General features: G+C 39.3%; 1 protein-coding gene across 7 annotated transcripts in view; it reads right to left on the bottom strand.

The window, feature by feature from the left end:
- Positions 1 to 2,144: 2,144 nt before the first annotated feature.
- The window catches only part of LOC110977378 (transcription factor 12-like), a 219,064-nt gene continuing 194,924 nt past the window's right edge, over positions 2,145 to 26,284 (bottom strand). For all 7 annotated transcript variants that reach the window (XM_022231438.2, XM_022231442.2, XM_022231440.2 and 4 more), the window contains 3 exons: positions 22,185 to 22,320; positions 15,544 to 15,627; positions 2,145 to 11,123 (listed from right to left, as the gene is read on the bottom strand). In XM_022231438.2, coding sequence (XP_022087130.1) covers positions 15,558 to 15,627; positions 22,185 to 22,320 — 206 coding nt within the window. In that variant the 3' untranslated portion in view covers positions 2,145 to 11,123; positions 15,544 to 15,557. The remainder of the gene's footprint in view (positions 11,124 to 15,543; positions 15,628 to 22,184; positions 22,321 to 26,284) is intronic.

Below are 26,284 nucleotides of genomic sequence, written 5' to 3'. Positions count from 1 at the left end.
AACTTTTAGACAGCCTGGACAACAGTGCTGTCTCCCCCAGCCCTGATTTCCTGTAGATCCTTTGTGGCCATTTGGAGTGTTTTGGCTAGTTCAATGGCCTTAAAGAATGTCAAACCATCTTTAGTCAACAAATGTTTCTGGATAAACTCACTGCGTATACCACAGACCAGGCGATCACGGAGAGCATCATCAAGAAAAGAGCCGAATTTACAGGGTCCTGCCAGGGTTTGCAGTTCAACGGAATACTGTGCCACAATTTAACCAGGTTTTTGACCGCGCTGATAGAACCGAAACCGTTCAGCGATCACAAGGCATTTAGGCCCATAATGAGACTTGAGCAGAGTGCTCAGTTTAGTATATGTCTTTTCAGAGACTGCCGCAGGGTCACACAAACTCTTCACGGTTTTGTACACAGGTGTGCCAATACAACTCAAAAGAACAGCAGACTGTTCGACAGCTGGAATATCATTGGCCTTGAAATAATGATCCAAACTTTTAAGGTAGTTGGTGATCTCTTCTACTTGATCATAGGGATCTAATCGCCCAATCAACATTGAATTAGCGTGCGCCCTATCTGAATGCGACATGATCGGAAATTACCGTTGAGCAACGTAAATGCAAAACGTCACGTGCATGTGGGGCTAAAATCGGACAAGAACTACCAAACTTTGGGCCCCGAAATTCTGCACTACAATGCTGATTAGATCCTGTAAACGTGACTGTTATGTCCGCTAATGTTTACTGGGGACACCGCTGCCACTATGACCACCGCTGCTACTATGTTGTATTTATGGGTTCTTTCTACCCAGTAAATGGGACAAAAGGAACGGACTCACCAAACGTTGATTTAGCTTTTCACAGGAGCTGCCATCAGAAGATGATGATAAGCGGATTTCCTAATTGGTGGTAAACTTCCACCCAACGAACTGCCCCTAGGCTTAGTCTGCCGTTCGTTAACTGATATCCCCCCTTGTGTCAGGGTAGCCGCTCATCCTTGCTCAAGGTTAATAAATATATTTGTGGGGTTGGGCCAGGTCAATTCCATCCCTGAGGTGTCAGTTGCATTCGCCACAGTGTATTTGTCTGCTGACAAACATATCTCTAGTTAACTGAAGAGGTCATCATCACGAGGTGGGTTTTCGTCCATGACACTTCCCCTTCTAGCTATCTGCAATGTTTCAACCCGGTCAGACATGTACATCAGGAGATATATGGGTTTGAAGTTTAAATGCCCTGTTTAAATACTTTGCCCTGTCTCGTGACACCTGTTGATGTCATGACGACGATTCTGTTCTTGGATCCTCTTGAACTGTTGCACTTAGAGTGTGGACCTAACACGTGTTCAGTCAGATCGCTAAAAGTGTCCAAGTCTTGCTGTTGAAAAATGCGTACAAAACATATGGAGAGATATTAAATATTAAAAAATTGATAATAATCCAGGTGATGACATCGTTATGGTGTCATGTTTCGCAAAAACCTTTGCTATAAGTTAAGTGTGTAGAGTTCCAAAGTCATATGCCTATATTTATTGCCCAAAGAGGTGGGAAAAACTGCTGGAAGACCAAGCAGAAAAAAACAAACAAACAGCAATTTGGAAAAATCAAAGCTTTTCTGCACTATGTGGAAAAGCCAAAAAAAGGTATCCCTTAATACCACTAGTGCCAGCAGCTGAGGGCCAGGGACGTTTTAACCGTCATTTGGACAGTATTATTGTTTGTCGGTGGATCTGAGCCTCCTCAAATAAAAAAAGTGCATAATATAATGATAACTTAGCACCAACTTATGCCTTATTTGTAGCTGGAGCATGATACACAACACTGAGGGGGAACCGGGGGCCCAAAGAGATTTGGCTAGGGTTGCATGTTTCTGCATCAAACCTCAGCTTATCCTTTCATGTCCAACTTTACATGAATTGGGCTTCCACAGGCTTCAACGTAACGTGAAATTTCTTACTCATAACTATAATTTATAAACAATATATGTAATAAACATTTTGATCTTCTATTCACTCTAATATTCATGTGGGTAAACTTAGTAAGTTATCCTGAACGTACATGCAGCTTTGTTATGGATCTCTTCTACTTTTCAGTTATAAAACTGCTGCAATGAAGAAAAATACAGAAAGACAACTGAACACTTTCACCTTCTGTTGAGTTTGACGACAGTTACAAAGATGGCACATTTATTCTCTAAACAGAAGCCTATATACAATGAAAGATGCTGGGTGAAAACGAGAGAACAACCCAGGAATATCCACAGAACCAAAACATGGAGAGAAAGAGAGAAACAAAATGAATAACGAGGCACAGTTGTGGTAGTTATTTATATAATATATTACTCAGTTCATGGTTCTCGCATATGATACATCTGAATCTTAACAGGCATTGTATGAGGTATAAATAGGATATCTAGAGGAAAAAGTATCATGTTGTGAAGTAATTCTTGTTTGAAATCTTTGTGAACCACGTACAATGTACAGCATTGCTACATGATAGAGCCAGACTGATCAGTACATGGCATGGGAAGGTACTCATCAGGACTTCAAGGATGTATATTATCAACCACTTCTTGCTTGATGCAATGTTACAGACCAGCATATAGTTTTAAAAGGCAATGCCAAAGCTAAAAGAATAAGTCACTGTAGTAAAAGTACAAAATCACTAGAGCAAAGAGTGGATTCATCCGCATCAACTTTACTATATTGACATCTTTGTTTCATGTTCTACAGGATGAAACATATAAACATGTACAGTGGTAATTGGCCATAACCAGTCAACGATAACAACCTGTCTCACCAATCTAAATCATTACAAAAAGGAAGTTTGACTAATCATACTTAATTGTTGGCATAGGAAGAAGGTTCTAATGAAGAAAAAATCAGATAATCGAAAATGTTGAATTAAACTTACAATGGTGCCCCACATACTGTGCTAAACAGCATTTAATCAGCAAAAAGATGCAAACATGTTATACCAAGAGGAAAACGTCTTCCTTGAAATGTCAACCACCTGGCCTGTTTAATAAAACAACCTTTTCCATTTCAAATACTCTTAAATTTTCTAGCATACTCAGACCCAGATGTAATCATATGGAGTTTAAATGTAAAATTCAATTTGTAGCACTTACAATACAAAATCCCCTTTATATTCACAACAACTGTCCATGACCTAGTGCTAAATACATTAGGCGAGGAGGCAGGTGCTCAGATACTTTTAAACAACCAGTACTTGCGCCATGCTTTGCACTGAGCAGATTCACAAACCCTTGGGCTTCACTCTCTTGTCCCTCGAATTATTAAACATTAGGGCAACTTCAAGATATGCAGGCCACAAATAAAACAATTTAATGCAAAGACATTCAGGTAGAAGGAAAGACCTTAAACTCATAATTGTAGGCCTATCAATATTAAAAAGTTTTATAACAATTTGTTAGTTGTAATATGTTGGGTTCAAATTATGCAAAACAACTCTAAATGAGGTGCATGAAAATGAGTTGATGTGTTAGCAGTCATTCAGTTATTAGCAGGAAGCTAGTGCAGTGGAGCAAGTAGCACAGATTCTGCTTCTAAATGAACACAAACATCAAGCATTCTGTTGACAATGCCAATACTTTATTGAGCAAATAAGCATTTCTGTACCTCATAAATGAATGCTGCAATACCAGCTGTACGTCTCCACATTTTTACATTAAGCACCAAGCCATGCTGTTTTAAACGTGCACATTCATTGACACACCCAGCACCAGTCTGCTTGTGCATGATTCTAGAGGAATAAAAGTACAATGGATAAATTAATTTATGTAAAAAACTAGTAAAAACAAAACAAAACAGAACACCAAAATAAGCACTTTGGGGAAGTATGTACTTGGGTTTCAGTAATGACATGGCGAGATTGCCTTTTTCATAAATGATAATTAGCCTGTGTTTATTGAACTCAGCAGGAAATTCCCACCACCAGGTATGTCCCAATGGAACTCTGTAACCTAGCACACAACAAACAATATACAAAGATTCTTAATCCTAGCAACACCCAGGACAATTAGCTATAGAAAGCTTGGCCTGATGAGATCAGAGCTGTTTGTAGAGATCATCTCAATTGTCTGAACCAAAATTATGGATTGTGAGTCAGTGCACATGGACAATAAGCACACAATAGATGCATGCTGTACTCCACATATAATGATGACTTTACAGCCACAAATTCAACATCAGGAATAATGACCAACAGAAACCAGTTGCCCAGCACTTCAACTTGCCAGGCCATTCACTCCAACACCTGAAAGTTGCTGTTCTCAAACAAGGGGCAATCAAGTCCAGATTCCACAGGGATGCTGCTGAACAACATATTAACTAGACGGTCCAGGGACTGAAAAGAGACAGTGGCTTTCATCACTGGCCTAAATTTGTGCCTGAAATTGGGGGGGGGGGGGAATTGGCATAAGAAAGGTGGGGGATGACATGAAAATTTGAAAAGTGGGGGAGGGCCCAAAATATCAGTATAAAGATGTCGATGTCTATTAATATACATCTATAAACTGCCATATTAATGACTTTTTGAAATTATTTTCCCTTTTTGAAGTGATACTGAATGCATTTTAGTTGTTTTAGTCTAAAAACTTGTCTACAATTCACTTGTAAGTTTTTGCTCACCACAAAAAAATGGAGATATGATTCAACAGCCCATCTTCCCAATTCAAAAAGTGTGTGGGGGATACATACCCCATTCCCCCAGGATTTACTCCCATGGCTTTCGTTCACGCTACAAGGATGAATCTTCGTAGCCATCTCCAGCTTTTGTTTATACTCCACTGCCAGGCAGTATTTAAACTCCAAATGTACTCATTACATCTGATGAATTGGTTGTTGCTACGAAAGCGCATGCAGTTTTTATGCTTCTCCAAAACAGCCATTTTGGTTCCAAAGTCCGAAGTTGATGCTACTCTCTCTACAACAGCTCTGGATTAGATCACAGCTGTTTACAGAGAGAGTTGCAACATGAGTGTCTAAATTGTTGCAACCAAAATGGTGGATTATGTGTCAGTGCACATGACCAATTGGCAAAGGAAAGCTGCATGTTGTACTGCACATATAATGAACAGCCATTTTGTTTCCAAAGTCTGAAGATGACATTACTCTCTCTATATACAGCTCTGGAGTAGATCACCTTAACGAGCCCCTTGTTGATCACTCAGAATAACCCTTTGATCATAGAAATTAAAAATGTAGGCTCAGGATGTGATCAGTTAGGCCAAGAAGCAATAAATCAGCCAACAAAAGTCACTGACTATCTTGGAAAATGGTTCACGTGTGACTTGATAAAGATATTCAGCTAAGAGAAAAGAGTTTATACCAGTATATTAAAAGTTTGTGATCCATGTTATAATATTCAGATTATAAACAACTCTCATATCTGATAGCTTATGTAACTGTTCAAGATTCGTGAATGTTGGAATGAACACAACAAAACCTTGTGTAATGAGTCATTGTACGAATTCACACCATAGGCATTTCTTTATCTGAATGCATCAATATGAAGTTACCACATAAGAGAAAAAAGTGAATACATCAAGTCCTATTCAGTCTCAACCATCCAGTTCTTATTAAACTGTGTAAAACCCAGCTGATGTGAAATTTAACTATACCAGAAAACTTGCTCCTTGGAACATGTCAAAATCTGACATGGTTCTTTTCCCATTTTTGCTGTAAAACACAGGACAACATCATTAGCTTATCATACGTTAGCTACATTTGCTTTTGTGGTTGGATTCTATTTAAAAGACTGCATTGTTTGGCTCTTTACCAACCTGGAGGGATTTCATGCTAATGCATAACCAGTGTAGGGAAAGTACAATGCAATATTAAAGACACTGTGTAACATAGAATGTAATTTCAATATTATGAGGTAACAATGTGCATGTATTCAAGAATTAAATCAATGCCTGCAAGGAAAGAATTTTTCATTACAAACTTCATCTTACTTTTGCTCCTCGTTCAGCACACACAAAATTTCAATGTTTACCATTACAACACCAACAGCATGACATAAAAATTCATTTGCCATCAATTTATCTGTCAGTCTGCCACTGTGTTAAAAACTGAAACTTGTGTGTACGCATTTTATTCTTGCTGCTTAGTAGTTTGTAGCAATTAAGAAAGTTTGTACAAACAAAATGCCTCTGATTGCCAATGGTCTTGCTCATACAGCCAAACATATCACACCAACTTTTTATTCAAGCTTACCTTCAGGTTCGATTTCAAGTCCTTGATCTACCATGTACATGTACATGCATTAGGTTATTTCAAATGTCATTAGACATTTGTATGAAGAATGTGAGCCCTGCATTCAACAGAACCTTTTCATTAAAATCTTAAACCTATTTCACCATGCCAATGGTGCATATTATCCACTATTTCATGAGCAATCTCCAAGTATTTACTGACAAAAATACAAGAGAGTGAACTTCACATTCAACAACCTTCTTTCTATCTTCAAATCTTCCATTCTTTCAACCACTAAAAACATTTCTAACCCAGGTTTTACATATACACTATAATCACAAATAAAAGAACAAAGCCTAAACTATTTCTACATGTAACTGAAAGTCCCCTGGCAAACATTTCCAAGAATCATAAAAATGAACAAATCTCAGGAAAGACAGACACATTTATAATAGTTGGGGAAGGGGAATTAAGAGTGATAGTTATTAATCTATTCAGTATACACTTGGTGTTCAGTAACTGAATATGGACAAGAAGTTGTGAGTCCCAAGCATAGAGCTATATTAAATCCCTAGAGTGCTAACTTCTCATTTGACGCAATCCTGGGCGCAGACATTTTGAATCTCTGTGCATGTTTGAAGAACATTCAAAATCCGACAAAATGAATATTGAATTACGTACTCAAAATGCAATGCACATCTGTTACCCATAAAATCCAATTAAAACGTCAAAATTATATGCTTTTTGCGAAGAGCAAATGAATACTTCATTTACTGATTGTGCATTCAGGTTTTTGCGTAGATGCATTGTTTTAGAATACAGACGCAGGTATGTCAATAGCCATACAAAATTTCGAGTCTCCAGACTAGGTTTGTGCACAAACATGGATGGGCCAAGCGGGCATAACTTTGCACATAAGTTAGCGCTCTAGATTTTATATATAGCTATATGGTCCAAAGTTAACTGGATGTCCTGGCTATTTCCCCGGCAGAGGCAAGAAATAACATATGTGCCCACTGGTTTCATCATTAAACAAAGCTTCAAATTGAAGCTTTTCAAAACTTGCCTCTCAATTTTCACAAACTGACACAAAGAACAATGTCCAAAATAAAAAAAAAAGGAGAAAGGAAGAAAGATTTTTTTCAAGTAACAAAGTATACCAAAAAGAAAAATAAATACAAAAGAATGATAACCTTGTCTACTCCAATTTCTACACCATCCTTTAAAAATATCTCTTCAATCTGACTACAATTCTGTCATTGTAAAGAATGTCAATTTGATCTACATTTGTACAGCCAACTAGTACGAGTACCAAGGCCCATAGGCATGTCTGGAAATTAGTGGGCTTGAAGGAAAATTATTGAACTTTACCATGACAGCATCCAACCCAATGTCAGAAAGATACTGAAGACAAGGCAGCATCAATAAGCCACAAGGCAATTAAGGCATTATTTCATATGATGTCATACAAGCAATCCGAACAGAATACTTATGACATGATGCAGAATGTGTAAATCAACAGCTTCAATCTGATATGTAGTAATTAATTGAAAGGATTCAGATATTATTCAGACTGATAAGCATTTCCCTACATGTTGTCCTGATTGCCTAATTGCTGCTTTCCAAAAAATGCATGAAGCACTCAATTTCATACAAAAGAGCCCAATATTTAAATTACATGCTTGTTCATCTGTTTAAATGTCTGATGGAAGTTTTGTTCACTAGGATGTCTGACATGGTATCACTCTAAAGAGTGATACATGCATCACCAGATGAAGCTGTGGAGTGTGACATACATGTACAAAGGGTGTATGAACACTTAAACATTTGAAATGCATCTTATTTTTAAAGAATCAAAAATTAAGAAAGAGCTCTTTAAACTGCAACAACAGCATGATTTCAAAAAGGTTCATCATAACGTGGAACTAATAATTCCTAAATCTATAGAACCCTTCCAGTGTCTCTAAAGGAATGAATGTACTGTCATAACCTCTGATATGCCAACAGTATATCACTTGATAGCCCACAAAATTCGTATAGCTTTACACCATTCTTTGGAGAGGTGCAAGAATGCAAGTTTGTACAGTATAGACCTCTATCATAGAGCAGCCATCTTTTTTTTTACCTTTCGAACCAATGTAACCAAACTGAGGCTGGAAATAATCTGTTCCCTTTCATCAATGTGTGAAGCTGTATTTCTACTGCCAATGGGTGTACAGGGAACAATCCAAACATACATGTAGCAGCATCATGATAAAGGTCTATAGGGCCGCAAGTTTGGGATTACTTTTTCAATTGATTTATGGGTCCACACAATTTTTTTTCATACAACCACTGAAACTGCATCTGTGTCACAACCTTTTTTCAGTTTTTCTTTGCTTTTGCAAATAGTATTTGGTTTGGTTAGGGTTTTTATACTTATGAGTATTTCTATATTCATGAGCAAAACTGCGAGTCATCCCGGGAAGAAATCCTACATGTTGACTGATGTGGAAACCAAAAAATTGTGGATTCTTCATATCTTACTGACCTAAATGTCTTCTTTTTGGTGATTGTTGCGCGAGTGCAGTGCAATAAACTAATGAGCACCTCATTGTCAGAAATATGTTAACTGAACAATTTTGGGTTGAACGAGTTGAGTATTTGTCATCCAACCAGGTCTGTGATTTGGTGTGATGATTCAATTAATAGTATTTTTGTCCTGCACTAGATGTAAAAGCGGAATACTGTGTAGGTATGTTTATGCATGTTATACCTCTGATCTTCACAATGTTCTGGACTTCATGTGTTTAAGTAAAATTGATAGCATTGCTTAAGTCTTTGCAAAAGAATAGAGTTTAAGAAAAGCTACTGGTATCGTACAGTCATTATCAAAAGCTGGGCACAGGGTAAAGGGCAGCAGTGGTGCACCCTAAGGGGAGGTTCCCCCCCCCCAAAAAAAACAAGATACAATAAATGTCTATCTAAGGTCAACCACAGGCAACCAGTGTTTCATAGTACCACAGGCATCGCCAGGATTTTTCCAGGCAGGCTGGTGAAGGGAAACCACTTTTTTAACGTTGAGGTGAGCACTCAGCTAAAATTGATGACCGCTTAACAGTGGGAAGGGGTCAATTCTTTGAGGGTTCCTACAAGCAAATTTTGTTTGTTCGTAGGAAAACCTAGGTTGAGGGAAAAGTGGCAATTTAAAAATCATATTGATGACATTTTGATATATTTTCGAACCATGCCAGTCTGAAATCTTGTAAGAAATACAGTATTAGTGGAAATAATTTATCATTGCACCATCAAGTGCTATGTGGAATGTTTCAAAAATTCTACAGCAAGACATTCTGAGATTTCTCGTGCTTCCTTTTAGCCTTAAAACAAAGCAATTTTGATTAATAATGTTGAGTGCCCTTTAATGTAAGAGTATTCTTTTATGCCCTCCAGGGTCACATTATCACAGTGAATAAAGATTTTTAATTAACAACTGGCACATCAATTGATAGAGTAACCAAACAATACTTGCGACCCTCATCCATGAAAATTACATGTATGTGTGCTACATTTAATTCTCAAGAGTAAAAGTTCCATTTACAACATCCATTATGATAGAGAATTCTGCATTGATTCAGTGATACTTCTGTCTCTAAACCACAATGGACCACATTCAAACCACAGATTTTCAATGCCTGCGCTTATGAACTATGGACACATGAGAACATATACATTGGATTTGTACTGGCAAGATCCCATAGTACACCAAGTTCATTCCATTGGGTGCTCTTTCATAGACACTTTGATGTGCTTTGTTTGATTCATACCATAGCACACACACAAAAAATACAATAAAGTCTGAACAACATGCTGTGATACAGGTGACATATTCACAGGGAATTTAGGACACACAATATTCTAGCATGGCACGTGATGAATACAATTGGGAAAAGTCATATTGATAATGCTTATAATATGACAACAGATATATGTTGAACAAAAGAATGAAAAAGATGCAGCATATGATGTTAATCATGGTTATTGTCAAGTTTAATTGCAATAAGCCCACTAGTTCCCTAATATGTTTTCAAGGTGAACAGTGCCTTGGAACCTCACCAGGGATTGCTCCTATGGAACCTAAGATAAACAATACCTTAAGTCATCCTTAGGTGTCTACTAGCAGTACTCCCACTTTACAACAGACAAATGGTTTATAAAAGACACCCAAAATACTGTACAGCTTTAAAGAAGCACAAAAGATATCATTTGTAGTTTTTTTTATGTACTATGAGACTCCAACAGATTTGGATGGAGGTCTGAATGTCATTTGTAGAATGCTCAGCTATCCAATTGTTGATACTCCAGTTATCAAACTGTGCAAGCTTCCAACCTTGTCAATTTCCATGACTGCTATGTATATCAGGTTTTGGCAAACTTATCAAATCAACAGCTCTTGCTTTATCTTGTTGAGCTCCTGATAGGCTAATCCACCTGTCCGTCAGTTTATCTCTGACTCTCTTTCTTCCAGCAACCTCACTGCTTTCGTCAAGTTAACTTCCTCAGAGACACACATTCCATACTTGTTCCTACATGTGTAAGTCCAACCCTCCAAGGTGGTTAATTTTTCCAATGGCTGATAATATTGGCCTCCAAAGAGCTCCTGCAATTGGATGACTGATGTAACAACTTTGGTTCTTTTGTGAGATGCTGAATGACCTGCCATGCGATCATTTATGTTGTATGCTTACAACTAAGAGTCAGTCAACATGACTGTTGACATTGCCGGGCTTCTGACCATCTCCAAATCCTACTACCAAAAATGACAAAGTTCACAACTGCTGAGCAGATGACACTGTTGACTAAGAAATAACTGTGGTGCGTATTTCTTGTAGTTCTGTGCTGGATCCAGATTAAAACAACAGGGTATCTACAACATATAAAAAGAAAGGAAAACGCTGTTACCCTAACACTGCTGTTCAAGCTTCAGTTTCTGAAATGGTTATGTATACCAAGGTCAACAGTCCTTGGGAAATATCTTCAGTGCTAGTTCTGAGTAGTTGCATACAGTATGGCAGTAAAATACCGAGTAAAGTTCAAATTAATTTTAACCATATTTAATTCAATTCAATCAGTGGTCCTAGTGCATGTTTTCTTCCCTTTATGGAATTTGAAAGGTTTGGTGGCACTGAGAGAAGCATCATTACAATGACTGCAAAAGAGTTGGAATTGCATAAGATCACATACATGTAAGCACTGAGCGATAGTAAAGTCAAATTTGAGAAATGAAAACAGATGGGGCTATTTCCCTGATTTTTTTTCTAGGAGGAGAACAGCTATCAGAAATTATTTGCTCAACTGTGCTAGTGAACTGTTCATTGGTTCCAACGGACCAATTGGCTAGAGTGATAGATCCCTGGCACAACACAGAGGTTGAAATGACAGTACCTGCCGAGCCCATAGTGTTTATTTTGGTGGGGGGATGCAATTTGCCAAAATACAATGTTGATTCCTAAATGAGCGTTGTAAACGTTTTTCTTCCATCCTTTCAACACCAAAAACCTTAACCATATTGATACCCTTTTGGGTAAAGAATTTTGCACGAGTGTTTGATACATTCATCTTGAACTATTTCTGTGATGTCACTACTTTGTTCAAAGAGTAGATTATTTTTATGAGTCTACATCAAACTGCAGATTCGTAAGGTACGGTTATTGGATTATAGCTTAATTGAATAGACAAAAAATTGGGTACATCTTTTAGTTGTTCCAAGATCAGACCGGTCCTAAGGTGACAGATCTGTCAGAGTCGCTGCTCCCTGATTGCATGGTCCAGCACATATATCTCAGTTGAATTAAAACGTACTTGTATAATCTTGCTTGAAGGGTTAGCCTGTAAATTTTCTTATGTTGTTAATGTTTGTAGTGTTATAAGCAATTTTAGGTGGATATGTGCGCTTTATAAAAATTCTTTATTGTTGTTATATAACTCTAAAATTGGCATTGTAATTTGAATCCAATACCATTCTCCAAACGAAATAGCAATCTGTAGTGAGGGAACATTTTGGAATGATTCATACATAAGAACATGTAACGATCAGTGAACCTCATCTTGAAAAGCTTGTAAAGTGGTTTGAAAAGAGCTAACCATATTTTAATGAAGTTGAAAGAGAGCAAGAGAAGTGAGTGTGTATCTGACACTGACGGTGTTGACTGCATGAATGCTGTCGATGTTTCACGTTGCCCAAATCCATGCAAATGGAACAAAGGTGTGCACTAAGGCGAAGGGTAACAGCAAGAGCGTCATAGACTCAGGACTCCATGTTCGTGTAACAATGGGAAATAGTTGAAGTCAGAGAATAGATCCGGAACTGTAGATTCATGCAAGAATGGGCTACGCACGAATTCTCCTTGAATTATCCATTGTTATTAATTAAATTAACATCTCCCAGACGCAAAGTACATTTTGAAATCATAAATATAAATGAACAGTTCAAAAACAGATGTTAAGTGACTACACTACACACACACAAATGTACAAGAATGACTTCTATGTTTAAGGGTGAAGACAACAGTTATGTAAAATGTTAAAACAAATTGTTTGAATCTTGATGATTTGTGTTTTATGAAAGTTTATTTCTTTTATATGACTTAACAATAGGGCTTAGAACAGGCCATGAAGCATCTCCAATATGATACTGTTGATTTCTAAAGCAAAGTTCAGGGCTAGAGAACCACAATGGTTGGTACAACCCACTGTGTTTTGGGTTCAAGGCTCAATGCATCCCCTGCAACAAAGGAATCACTCTTTTTCAACAACCTTCCCTTCTCAACTGTCCCTGCTCACTCAGAAGATCTGCAAAAAAGGTAATGGCAACTGGTATTGAACTAGTCCCATAAATGGGGCCCAGGTATTGGACTGCCTCTGTACCCTTGGCCCCACACTCAAGTGCACTAACAAGTTGTCGCATGTTGACTAAATTCAGTTTCAAGATGTGTTCATTTTTTGGTCCCATTTGAGAACACCATTGTCTTCTTTACACCAAGGGCAGCATTTGCTGCTGGGTGACATGTTTTCACTGCCTCTCTTTACCGAGAAATTCGGAGGAGAATTTCAATGCTGTTTGTGAGTATCTTTATGGGGAAAAAGCTAAACCTATTTAAGGTTGTGTTCCTGGTGCACTAGTGTGCTCAGTAATATAACTCGTGGCCTATTCTTCGGGGCCAGACGCTCATGCAGGTCATGCTGTAAGCCACATCTGACTTCATAAACTAGGACTGGCAGTAATGCAAATTGATTGAGAAAATGGCCGCCGGGGCTGACATATCACTTCCGTAAGTGACAAGAAGAATCAGTCACAGCTAAGTAATTTCTGTTGTGACTTATCATGAGTATATGAACCCAAAGAGTGGGCCATGAGTATGGTGCCTGAGAAATGGGTAATTCCAGAAATTAGGGGTCCAAAAGTGTGACATTTTGTGTCCCTGTTACATCTGACCTTTGCTATTTGACATGGAAATATCACTAGAATTGATTTCAAAATATTACTAATTGTTTGGCAGGTAATTTGTACTAATTCATCACTCCTGGAAATAAGAAAATGTGTTTTGAACTTACAAAATCACGTTAGATGTGACAGGGACACCAAAAAATGGACCCCTAATTTCTGGAATTAACCAAATACATGTACATGTAACATTATTGGCTTTTTCGCAACTTTGCAACCAGGCATTCTTTTAATCCTTTTTTTTTGGCTTCTTCTTCTTCCTCTTCTTCTTCTTCTGCTCAAAAGTCCATTTGTTTTGTGCATGTTTATTCTGTAAACGACTTTAGTGCTTTTGCAACTGTGGATCTTAATCAAACTTGTACCAAAGTCCAATGAAGCACCCTTATGCATAGATGGTCCTAGAAACATGACATCATCATGACATTATCAGGTGATTTATTATTGATTTTCAATATTTATTTCAGCCCATTGACTTTGTCATTGCAACATGTGGCGCTGATTTGTATGGAACGCCAAACGCACAAAATAGTCTAAATCAAATAAAACCTTTTCCATGCCTTTTTCTTGATGAACACAATGTCCAGTTGTATTATACATATCCAACTGGGTTAAAAACTTGCGGGTAGCTAGGGAGGGATGTGTTATAGACGATCATTGACCTTACGCACATAGAAATGACATCAAGAGATGAGAAATAACATGATATTAAAGATGTATTCTTTAAAGCACTATATCTCGTGAAGTACATGTCCAATTGGGTTCAATCCTTAGAAATGTCTTGAAAGGGGAGGGCTTTAGACAAACACTGATCTGATATGATGACAGCATTATGTGACAAGTCACGTGACATTGAATGTGCACTATTCAAAGCACACGATCTCGTGAAGAACATACCTGAATGGGTTCAAACCTTGCAGATATCTTGAAAAGGGGAGGGCTTTAGACGATCATTGACCTGATACGATAATGACTTCATAATGTAATTAGTCAAGTGACATTAAAGATGCGTTTTGAAAGTCTTGTATCTTGTGAACTACATGTCTGATTAGGTTGAAATTTGGTAGATAGCTAGAATGGGAAGTGTTGTCCTCCTCGAGCTGAAGTGCACCCTGGACACGTTTTCGTGCCGGTGGACTGAGGTGGTGTTATCAGGCAACATGAGTTCATTGAGTGTGATGGCTGCCCTGAATTACAGCTTGCTTACCTGGAGGTGGCACCGAAAATTGATGTGAACACCGACAAGGGTGGGCCAATTCAATTTTTTTTTTGGCCAGCTAGATTAGGATTATTTATTGTATATTTATTAACTAATTACTATAGCGTTCATTCATTCATTTCTCATAGATTAGGATTACTTATTAAAAAACTGCAAAAAAGTCCAAAAATCCCAGAAGTAATGCCTTTTCGCAAAACTGTGAAAAAGCCAAAAAATAAAAAAGAACAAAAAGAATGCCTTTTTCGCAACTTGCGAAAAATCCCCGAAATCACAAGTTGGCGAAAAAGTAAAAAAAAAGAAAAAAGAAAAAGAATGCATTTTTTGCAAAACTGCGAAAAAGCCAACCCCCCCAAAAAACAGAAAACAAAAGGAATGACCTTTTTCGCAAAACTGCGAAAAAGCCAACTAGACAAAAATTCCTAAGCATTTGAAACTGCCTATTAAACCCTGTGTACATCATAAGGTAAATTCCTTGTATTAAGTAAAATAGATGGGCAAACAGAAAATTGCAATATACAACAATCTACATCAAACACAGCAACTTCTAAAACCTGAAGAGAAATGAACCATGAAAAAGCCTGACCTTTAACTTAGAAATTTATTGGGTTTGTAAAACAAAGTACGTACTGATGTAGCAGAACTCATAAGCTGGCAGGTTGTCTGAGGTTGCATGCTGATCCAGGAGACTGCGACATGTAGCTTGGGCTCCAGCTTCAGAAATCAACATAATAAATAGGAAGTCCATTTATATCAAGCCATTAGTGATAACATTCATTAAAAGGAATGTAACCAGGGTCTAACATTTTTGCCTGAAATTCCTCCTCCACAGCAGTGTGGGAAGAGTCTGCTAACTAATACCTACCCCAACAGTCACTACAAATGCAAATTTCCTTTGCGTCTGACTATTCGCTAAAACTTGATCAACCGTAGTGCACCTTCTGGGCCCATGATGCATAGTGTTGCCAATGCCATGCCATGAAGAGGCTATTATAGACATGCCTCGACAGAACTCATTGCAAAACCCGAATTCCGATAGGGTGGTTAGGTTTAATGTCAGTAAAGATCTGCCATTTGGAACAGATGAGTTAACGGCCAAGGAACCCAACCATTAAAAGTGGAGTTCCACTTTAAGGCTAATGATACAAGAAGAAGCATATTACCTCTTCAGCTTTGATTCCTAGCCCTATATCAATTCCTGCCTTTAGGGAACAGAAGTACTCTATGAAATTAATGACGAAGATGTCTTGTCAAAAGGAAGAGAATGAACAGGGCTTTGAATGGTAGCCCATGACATGGGTGAAATGGACGCTGTGGTATTATCACCCAAAGAGAGTATGCGTAGAGGATGTCATCAGCGGACCACTATCCAGGAATGAAGTAGCTACTGGAAGTAAAAAAGGGACCAGCCTCACTGAAACATTTGGTGGAGAAGCCTCTACAAAGGACTTGGAGAAGGACCTTGGAAAAGCTCAAGGACACATAACGAGTCCCAACAGGATATGAACTACTAGGAAGGAAGCACTGAATTAACACGCCAGGAAAAGGATACCTGGAAGAGTGTTGTCTAAGGAAGGAAAGCTGACGGTGGAAGCACATTAGGTAGCTGTGATTGAAGATACAAGAGCCAGTTATTGCATTTATTGGTGACTGAATTGCAAAACTGTCTTTCCTGGCTAATTCTGACAAAATGTCAGGAGTAAGGGTAACAGAGAGGGGTGATAGACGAACAACTGTATTCTGTGGAAAAACGGGGTTGTCTGTGACCAGACCTGTAGGTGAGGAAGTCTGGTGCAAAACAACAACTAGATGTTCCATGTCAAGGCAGGGAGAATAATATGCACGATGCTAAGTACCTCAGAAAACTAAAAGTTCAGGAACAGGAGTGTTTCACGAAATTCTAGAAGTGCCAGTAGAAACCAATAGTTGAGGGCCCATCCCTGGTTTCAATTGCCAACAAAGGTGTGACTGGATGGAGTCAGTCCATCATGTGGAAAGTTCCAGCCTCATCTGTACATCCACGTACTGAGAACAAGTGGCCAAGGTGTTCAATTACGGGAATGGCTAGCTGGTGGGGGTAGGCGGTAAAAAGTTACCAGAGCAAGGACCCTTAGGACACTGACAGAGTGGCAAGATCGAAACTCAAGAGTTTCTCTGATGTCAATGAAGCAGAGGAACAGTTTAGGTCCATCAACAAAGCCTGAATTGAATCTGACAGGGGTTGAGCTACTGTACAAGGACCCCCATGTACATGTAATAATTACATTTTTAAATGAGATTGGGGTCTAATAATGATTTTGGCTGAACGAAAGGGCAAACATGAATCCGTGATGGTAGCCAAATGAGCAGACACAGGTATTCATCTGACTAGGCGGATGTCTGCTAGAACCTTATTACTGTAGATAGAACCTACATATTCAGACATTGAGGCCACCTGAGGAGTGATGTAGCCATTAGCGTCAGAGCCAAACGAATGGAGGCAAAGTCGATGTTCCATTTTGGACTGTATCTCCCAGTGCTGCCTGTGAGCATTGAGGGGAGGCAGAGCAGGATTAACCAATATAAGGAGTCAGCGAGGGAAAGAGGATGAGAATGGTTCCAGTGTTTGTCCTCCAAATTCTTTGTGACCACTGGTTATTTTGCAAAATGTTTCTCCTGTATAGGGTTGGCTGGAATCAAAATCATTACCATCACACGGGAAGTTCACCACACCCAATCCTAAACGAAAAGAAACCCTCATAAATTAGCTAAAAACAGAGGTGACCTTTTTTTTGGTTGGTTCATCCAGAGACCAGGTATAACTGAGTGCGGGCCGGACAACAGAGAAAAGAAATTTCAAACATAAAAAGGAAGGTACCCCAGTAAGAAATGAAACAGATCAGAGACTATGAAGAAAAACTCCATGCAGGCCAGATGAAGATGGTTTGACTTCATCTTTATCTAGCAAGGAGTTATTGACAGAAGTCAAGTTTAAGTCGGATGCAAGATGCACTTAGCAACAGTGCACAACCCACATGAGTTGACAGTACATGCGAATGATGTTGAAGAATCTGGAGAATCAAAAATGAGCCTTGCCTATGTTTAGAGTGGCCGTTGACATCCTTGTGTTGGAGGGCTACGGCTATTTTGCTGCATACATGGGGAATTAACCCACTTCGTACCGGGGCATTTTTCAACGTTGAGGATGCTGGGCCGGCATGACTATCATTTTTTTGGTTTTCAAAATCCTTCAACAATTCATCATTCCATTTAGCAGTCGTTTGTAGCCCCACGGAGTAATCTTTAGGCACTACTGTAAGTTGACAGGTGACCTTCATTGACGCCCGAATATTTCAGCCAGGCCTGCAGCCTAGTAAACAGAGCCCAGATTGTGCGGTGTTGTACAACTGTCTTTTGTTCACGAACCTGACTCAGTGCACTGCTGACCTCTTTTCAATAGGGGCCAGATTAGCATGCAGTGGTGCTGTGTGGCTCATCGCTGTGGTGGTGGAGAGCTTTTGTCCCCGGTGGTAATCCGCTTGCTCTAAATACCCCAAACCCTGGTATACGGTTTCAAAATAACGCTGGATTATCACCACTTTTGAGAGTGAAAAATGCCGGTCATGCTCAGCAGCCTGGTCTTTTGTTACAGGGCCTGTTTCCTTTGTCCGAGTTCGGAGACCCCGGTCACACATATAAACCATACGGCTCTGATTTCGGAGTCCCCGGCTGGTAGTGGTTAATAATGTAAGACTGCATGCATCTGAGGGGATGAAAATACAGAGTCAAAAAAGGAGCATCCACGAGAATTTAAGAATCATAATAATGTAACCCTGTTCCTAAAGAGGTCTTGGGTTAAAATTTCAGTTTTTTTTTTTGATGACTCTGTTTTCCTTTTGCATATTTAAATTGTTCTTTCCTGAGCTTTTGACTTCTCTACTGGTAAGCAGTGTTCCTGTGGTGAACCTTTGATCTATTGCCTGTTCCTTTTGTCAAATAGCCTGCTCTTTCATCAGTTTATCTTTAATGTTCCTGCTTTCCTAGGAGATCACAGGATGCTCCTTGTATCCACTCCCAGTAAACTTTTCAGGAGATCAGCAGGATGTTGGGACACTTAATCCCTTGTTGTTGTTCATACCTTACTCCAAGCTGTGAAAGCCATAAACTTCTGCTGAGTGCTCATCTGCCTGGATACTAAATGACCAATCAGTATTGGAGTCACGTGTGACATTTTTTAAGTTGTCCAATGAGAGCCTGAGTTAGTCCCGTGGCAAGGGCATGTTCTGGGTGGCAGTTTGCCCCAGAGTTTCGGCAAGCCTGGCATTCCCAAACTTTGCCATCATGCTGACTACATGCCTGCCGAATTTTGTCTGTGCTCTGCAATATTTTCCTTTGGACTGGAGGACCTCCAAATCCAAGTCTTCCACTTGTTCACAAGTGTTGGCTCTCTATCTTAGTTACTGAACTGCTTGTTCTGAAAGAGGGTCTGGAGGAGAGTCTCTGTAGTCCACCTGAAGAGCTGTCCCCAGGCATCTCAGCCACCAAGCTACATATATGAGACTTGCAGACACAGCACAAGTACACCAAGGCATCTGTGGCATTAATCACCAGTATCAACCTTGCAAGATCCGCAAGTATTCCTTTGTGTTACATTTCTTCTGCTGAACTTTTGCTCTTCACTTTTGCCAAATGGCTACACAACATAACAGACTCCTGTTTTCCCACCTTGGAACGACTCGTTGCAACTCATCTCTACATCTAGAGCTTTAGCGCCATTTTTTTTCTTGAGCTCAAAGTGTGTTCTATCTTAACAGAATCCTGCATTTTCTGTAAATCTCCTATTTTAATTTATGGCCATCTGAATTTGCGTTCTCTGGATTCACTTCATATTTCTCTTATTGATTGGCTTGTTTATTCCCTCCAATAAAGCAAAATCTCTTTCGTACGTGAATCCTGAATTGTGTGAGGTCAAGAGTTTTTTCAAAAGGGAATTAGATTAATAAGAAATTTGGTTCCTGCTATTTTGAAACCATGGGTTACAATAACACTGCCTGACAGGAGCAAAATGTTAATATTTTCCATTTGGGAAAGAACTGCAGCAGACTTAAAAATCACTTGATTATTCCAATTAATTCTCGGCTCAAAAATGCAGGTATTGAATAGAAACCGGATAGAGCCTTACTAAGTGCACCTCTTCCTTTCGATCACGCGGGGCGCAGTCGGAAGAGGTAACCGAGGTACACCTGTGACAAAATTTAGGGCCCACAGTAGGCCCACTTTTGTCGGACCTCGCAACAGTCACGATAAATACCTAATGGAAACCCAACAAACCCAGGGTTGCCTGATGACCCTATACATACTAAGAAATCAGGGATTGTGGAACGAATTGCTGCACTACCTAGCAAAACCCCTGACAATTCTGGGTCGCCCTGTTTACCCTATGTATATAACGTGACGTAAGGAGCATAGAGAAACATAGAAATAGAGGGGCATAGTAGAATGGAGACATCTACATGAATACACACACACGTGAGAGAGAGAAAAATACCAACAAAACATGTAAATATACACTCACAATAAAAAATAAGACACAATATCTAAAGAGTATTTATTAGAATACATTATGGTTGATCAAATTCACACAGGAACGTGGTATCAAAATGGAAAACTAAAAAATCCATGATCCAAGATGCCAAAATTGACATGTCCATTACGAATCACACTTTAGAAAAAGATGGCCTTGAAGTTGAGGGCACACTACGGCTGATCAAGTTATGGTGAATAGAATCAGACGCAAAGGAAATTTGCATATATAGTGACTGTTTGGGTAGGTTAAGTGCAGTTGACTTCAAGTATTCAGGAAAAAGTAACACACATAAATCTTACCAATGTATTACGCTAAATTAAAAAAAATCAGGGCACTGCAAGGAGTCACATTCATGTGTGACAATAAAATCTGCCAATAATGGCAACTACATATATCTCGTTAACAACAGCAATGAAACTTGCTATCCTTCAGCTGCCTGATTCAGTGGTAAAATGTCCCTCCCAAGTAACACACTCTTCCTAGGGACACAAAATGTTGAAAGGAAAGAAGTTTGAAGGTGTTGTTGAAGAATGCATCAAAATGCTGTTACCATGACTGGCCTGATATTAGTTCTTTAAGAATTCTGAGTGTCTCTGATCTACCCGTTATGAATGTACAGCACTGACAGTGACAGTTTCTTGCTTTTCTCAACTTGACATAAGATCCTGGGCATGTTCAGCAGTTTTGTATATACATTAATGTGATAGTTAAAGCTCCACATGTCACCAAGTTAGGTTTGTCGTTGCACCATGTATGAACTACCTCTTTTCAGTGACTGTCGGTTCTCAACAGAACCGCTAACTCAAAGTTTTGGGTAATGTACTTTGTATGTCATCAGGAGAATGCTGGATTCTGACTGGAAGCGAGGCTTATGAAGAATCCCAGGAGGAGATTACTGCAAAATGAACTCTGATGGAGTGGATGCCATTAGACTTGCAGGTTTGTTGTCTTGGGTTCTGGATCCTGGCTGTGCAGTGTTGCTGTGGATGTGTACTTGTGTGTCAGTATAACAAGGGATTGCCAGCGGTATAGATGACCTGTAGGTATGGTGAACTATACTAGGGGGAGGGGACCTAGGGGCTAGGGTGTCCTTGGGGTGTAGATGACCCACTGGATGGTCTACTGAGGATGGGTGCCAGAAGTCACTGATGGAAAGTCCTGTAACTTTGGGGGCTGTCTTGTGTCGAAAATTCTGATGGCCTCTCATATACAACATGGGAACCAATGTTCTGGTGGGGGGGGGCTTGTTTCTGTTTCCATTCATAAGCCTCACTTCCAATCAGAATGCAGCATTCTCCTCATGATGGGCAGAGCGCACTGCCCGAGATGTCGAGTAACCCGTTCTATTTAGAACAAACACTCACACAAAGAGACAGTTCATTTGTGGTGCAACTGAAAATTAACTTGTCGCTTCATCATGCAAACCTTTCAAATGTATTTCCACATGACACATCATCTTTGTGTAAAAATGTCAATTGTCGTATTTATCTTTCAGAAGATGGGAATGTTTCTACACATATTAACACCAAACAACATTAAAGTACAGACCAAAAGCACAAAAAAATATTATGAGTACTTTCTGGTGTGTGTTTCACTATATAAAGGATGGTTGCGCATACTTCAGGTTAACAACAAATCTCTTTTTTATTACTACACAGAGCCCACAATATTTTAATTCAAAATATCATAAATTATAAATATTTACCTAGACCCCATTCCAGGGGGTGAGTTGATTGAGTCAGAGCTTGGTGGGCCACCACCTGCTCCACCCATGTTCCTCTCCTCAACTTTTTCTTCTTCACGTCTCTTAAGGCACGCTGCTTTGGGGTTCAAATTACGCTCTGTTTGGAGGGGGAGAAGAAGAGGTCAAACCTAGCAATTGTCCACCCAATATTCTTCATGATTAACACCTTTCAACGTAAGTTTGTGATCTAAACATCTGCAAATCAATCTTAGCTTGACCAACATTTCAGCCAGTTAACAATGTAGTTTGAGCTTGACCATTTTTCTGTCACTTGAAATCTCAAAGACAACTGTAAACTGAGTATGACTCTGGTAAAGCTGGATCATAGACCATTACAATGCATAAAGCACTACAGTATTGTGTTGAAAGGTCATCCTGGTGACCATGGCTTTTGTATTGATGTAGGCCTTTATCATGGTACAATAAGAGTTCGGAATAGATCAAACAATTTGATCAAATTCATTAACCTGTAGCAAGTGACCAGCTATGCATGTGGTCATGTGCTGAACCTCTTACAGAACAGCATCACAGCTATTAATTATATATAACGGTTTGCCCGTACCCAACATATATTAATAAGCACTGTATGCTCAGTGCTTGACCGAGAGCTTGCGAAAAAAACCTCACAAGCTTACTCGGGTGGGACTCGAACCCACGACCTCCTGCTTACTAGTGCAGATGTCTTAACCACTCGACCACTGAGCTTGCCGGGGTCGGCTGGCCGGTCCGAGTCAAATGAAGCAGCGGGTACCGCGAACTATTTTCAAGATGTATATCGCCAATGTTAGTTATTTGGTAATATTGACATATCGAAAATATCGGATTTTCAAGAATTATCAAAAATATCGAAACTTTGCAAGCATCGTTATTGAAAAATATACCGAAAATATGGCTACTAGGGAACAAATTTTATTAAAAGTATGAAAGTGCATCGTTACATTACCGTAATTTTCGATAAGCCATGGCTAACGTTGGTTCTCACGCTTATGTCATTTACCTTTTACACACAAAAGTGTGCATGTGACATATTCACTTCTGTACTCTGTAGCGTCACAATGGACCTAGCCTAAATACAACCGCACAGAACGTTGGCATTACTGGGCACAGTGCACGTACATGCAGCTAACTTGTGTGTAGTCAACTTTAACTCTTTTAGGAAGGATTAGCATAGGGGTTACAGCAATTGATATATTGACACCAACCCCTTTAAAGCACACGTGCGTGTGTGTGTACATGTACATGTGCAGTACATATACTCTACGTTTACTGTATCGTGTGTTTACTTGCTCAAGTTTTTGACAGCTAGTCAGGTACACGTAGCTTGGTACACGTAGAGGTATTAAAACTTACAGGGTAACATACAGTTACTATGTTCTACTCTCTTTTTTTTTCTTCTTACATAAGCTAATGGTGCATGTAACTTTTCGGAAGTCGGGTAAAACTTTTTCAATTGCATGCACTAGTGGTGCACGTAGAATATTTGTTCTAATTCAAAGCCTGGTTGCAGTTGGTATTTTCTACTGACATCAATCTGCAAACTCCACCCTTATTTGCATGATCATAAATATGCACTGCCACTCTAAAGAAAAACATAATTCGTTGATAGTATCTAAAATAGCAATGCTTGATTGGGCATTTCAGATTTTATGTGTACAAAATTCAAAAAAGATAGTGCAGAACCACTAATTATGACATTTGTTGCACTATCTGGGACATTGAGTGAAGATCACTTTTTGTAGTTGTGACTAGAAAGGTGTCCTGTAGGATATAGAGTCCAATACTGCTCTCATGCTTATCAGTAGTTGGTGTGAAAGCTGTCAATTAAGGTGAAAAATAAAATGACTAAATACCGCTATATCGATATCGGCCAAGATACAATATTGACAGTGCTTACATCAGGGCAGTGAAAACAGCACCCTTACTGATGATTTGCAGTTCCCTTTTACCACACTGAAATTCTTTCCTTTCAAGAAAATCAGCAACTGCAGTCACGCTATCCTTCATCACACATTAAAATTGTGTCCACATGAAGGGGCTTCTAAATTAACAAGGCAGATTGCACAAGGTAAGGAGATATTTCCTAAATGTCGGAAAATTCTCAAAAAGTATTATTTTACGTAACCACAAGATTGTTCGAAAATAACTTTTGTAGTTTTGGCACATTTTAGAGAAAAGTAAAAAAAAAATTATCTAACCTTTTTAGCAGGTGAGTAAAATTGAGATTTTGCAATCAAATTTCTCTGGCAACGCAGTAGATGTGAAAAATCAAAGTGCACCATGTTTAAGGAACTGTGCCATGTTAGAATACATCAACAATACTTTACCATGTTTGTTATAAAAGGCAGGTCTAAAGCTTTACATTTGGCTGATTCAAACAAAATATCCTTTTACTCATGTTTTTATTAATTTTTGTAGAAGAAAGAAGGTAAATCAAGTTCTCTGATTTCTCTAACAATGCAAAAATATTCTAGGTGTCAAATTTTCCCATACTTTTGGCTTGTGCAGAATCCATTCTGGCAGAATCGGTGGATTATAATACTGTTACTTTCCATAGTTTTGGGAAAGTTTTGGGAAAGCCAAACATGTAGTTGCACAAACAACTGAGTTGAACTAAGTTGAAATAATAGATGAACAACAAATAAATGTTGCCCAGACAAAGAGATTTGCTTTCAGTCTCTCTTGTTCTTTTCTTGTATTCAAAACATTTACGTAATCAATGCAGACTTATTGTGGATAGATTTGCTTTAGTACCTTACCACCTCAGTTTAACACTGAGCCATCCAGAGTGAGGGAGCATGAACAAAATAAACTATGCAGGTCTCAAATTAATTTTAAGTCCTAATACTACAATCAAAGAAAATACCAAATCATTATTTTACCACTTAGGGTGGAACTTACAGCGCGTTCCCACTTGAATTGGGAAAAGGTGAATCTTGATCCAGCATTTTGGTGTGATCGTTATCTTACTGCAACGAAACCACAAGTCGCGTTCCCACTAGCGCTTGATCCACCTTTTCAGATGGAAATGTCCAGCCCGAAAGGTCACCGAGTTCGGTATTGCGCATGTGCTAGCTTGCTAGCGTGCGCTCTGTGGCAGTGTGGCCTGCTGGGGCGGCATGCCTGTAACCATGCGGTGTTTTGGGTGCAGAATTCTACTGATGTGACGACCTTGAATCAGACCGAATGTTCAGCCTAGTACGTTGTCTCTTCAAACTTTGCATCCGTTTTTGATACTCTGTCACACGCTGCGGGCTATACGCTAACACGGAATTAGTTTTTGAAGGAAAGCAAGTGAAATTACACAAATGAAAAGGGTTAAGAAACGGATGAATGCGCAACGAAAATTGTGAAAGGGCAAGGCACATCGCGGCATGCATGCATTGCTCATGCGTGGTGACACATTTTGCTAGCCCGTAGTTCGGCAGTTGTTTATTGTGCATGCTGTGCACGTTACAAATTTCACATGAGCTACATGCCAAAAAACGTATTTCTTTGTTCATCAGCCCGAAAAGTTTCGCGCCACTCGTGCACGGACGGATGTTGGCAGGTCATATTGCCGGATCAGATCCACCACTTGCGTTCCCATCTGATCATGATCCACCAATTGCAGGATCTGATCCACCAATTGGGGGATCTGTATCCTGCTCCAGAGGAGGATCAAGAAAGGTGGATCTGATCCTGATCCACCTTATGACAGTTAGCCTTCCCACTACACACAATTGCCGGATCTGATTCACCAATTGGGGGATCTGACCCACCAATTGGGGGATCTGTATCCTGCTCCAGAGGAGGATCAAGAAAGGTGGATCTGATCCTGATCAACCTTATAACGGTTAGCATTCCCACTACACACAATTGCAGGATCTGATCCACCAATTGGGGGATCTGTATCCTGCTCCAGAGGAGGATCAAGAAAGGTGGATCTGATCCTGATCCACCTTATAACAGTTAGCCTTCCCACTACACACAATTGCAGGATCTGATCCACCAATTGGGGGATCTGATCCGGCAATTTGGCAAAAGGTGGATCAGATCCCCCAATTGGTGGATCAAGTGGGAAT

This window comes from Acanthaster planci, linkage group LG08 (genome assembly GCF_054643075.1).
Source record: "Acanthaster planci isolate LZ-2023a linkage group LG08, COTS_SCS, whole genome shotgun sequence".
Lineage (NCBI taxonomy): Eukaryota > Metazoa > Echinodermata > Asteroidea > Valvatida > Acanthasteridae > Acanthaster > Acanthaster planci.
Note: the sequence above shows the minus strand (reverse complement) of the source record. Positions and strands in the feature narration are given on the sequence as shown.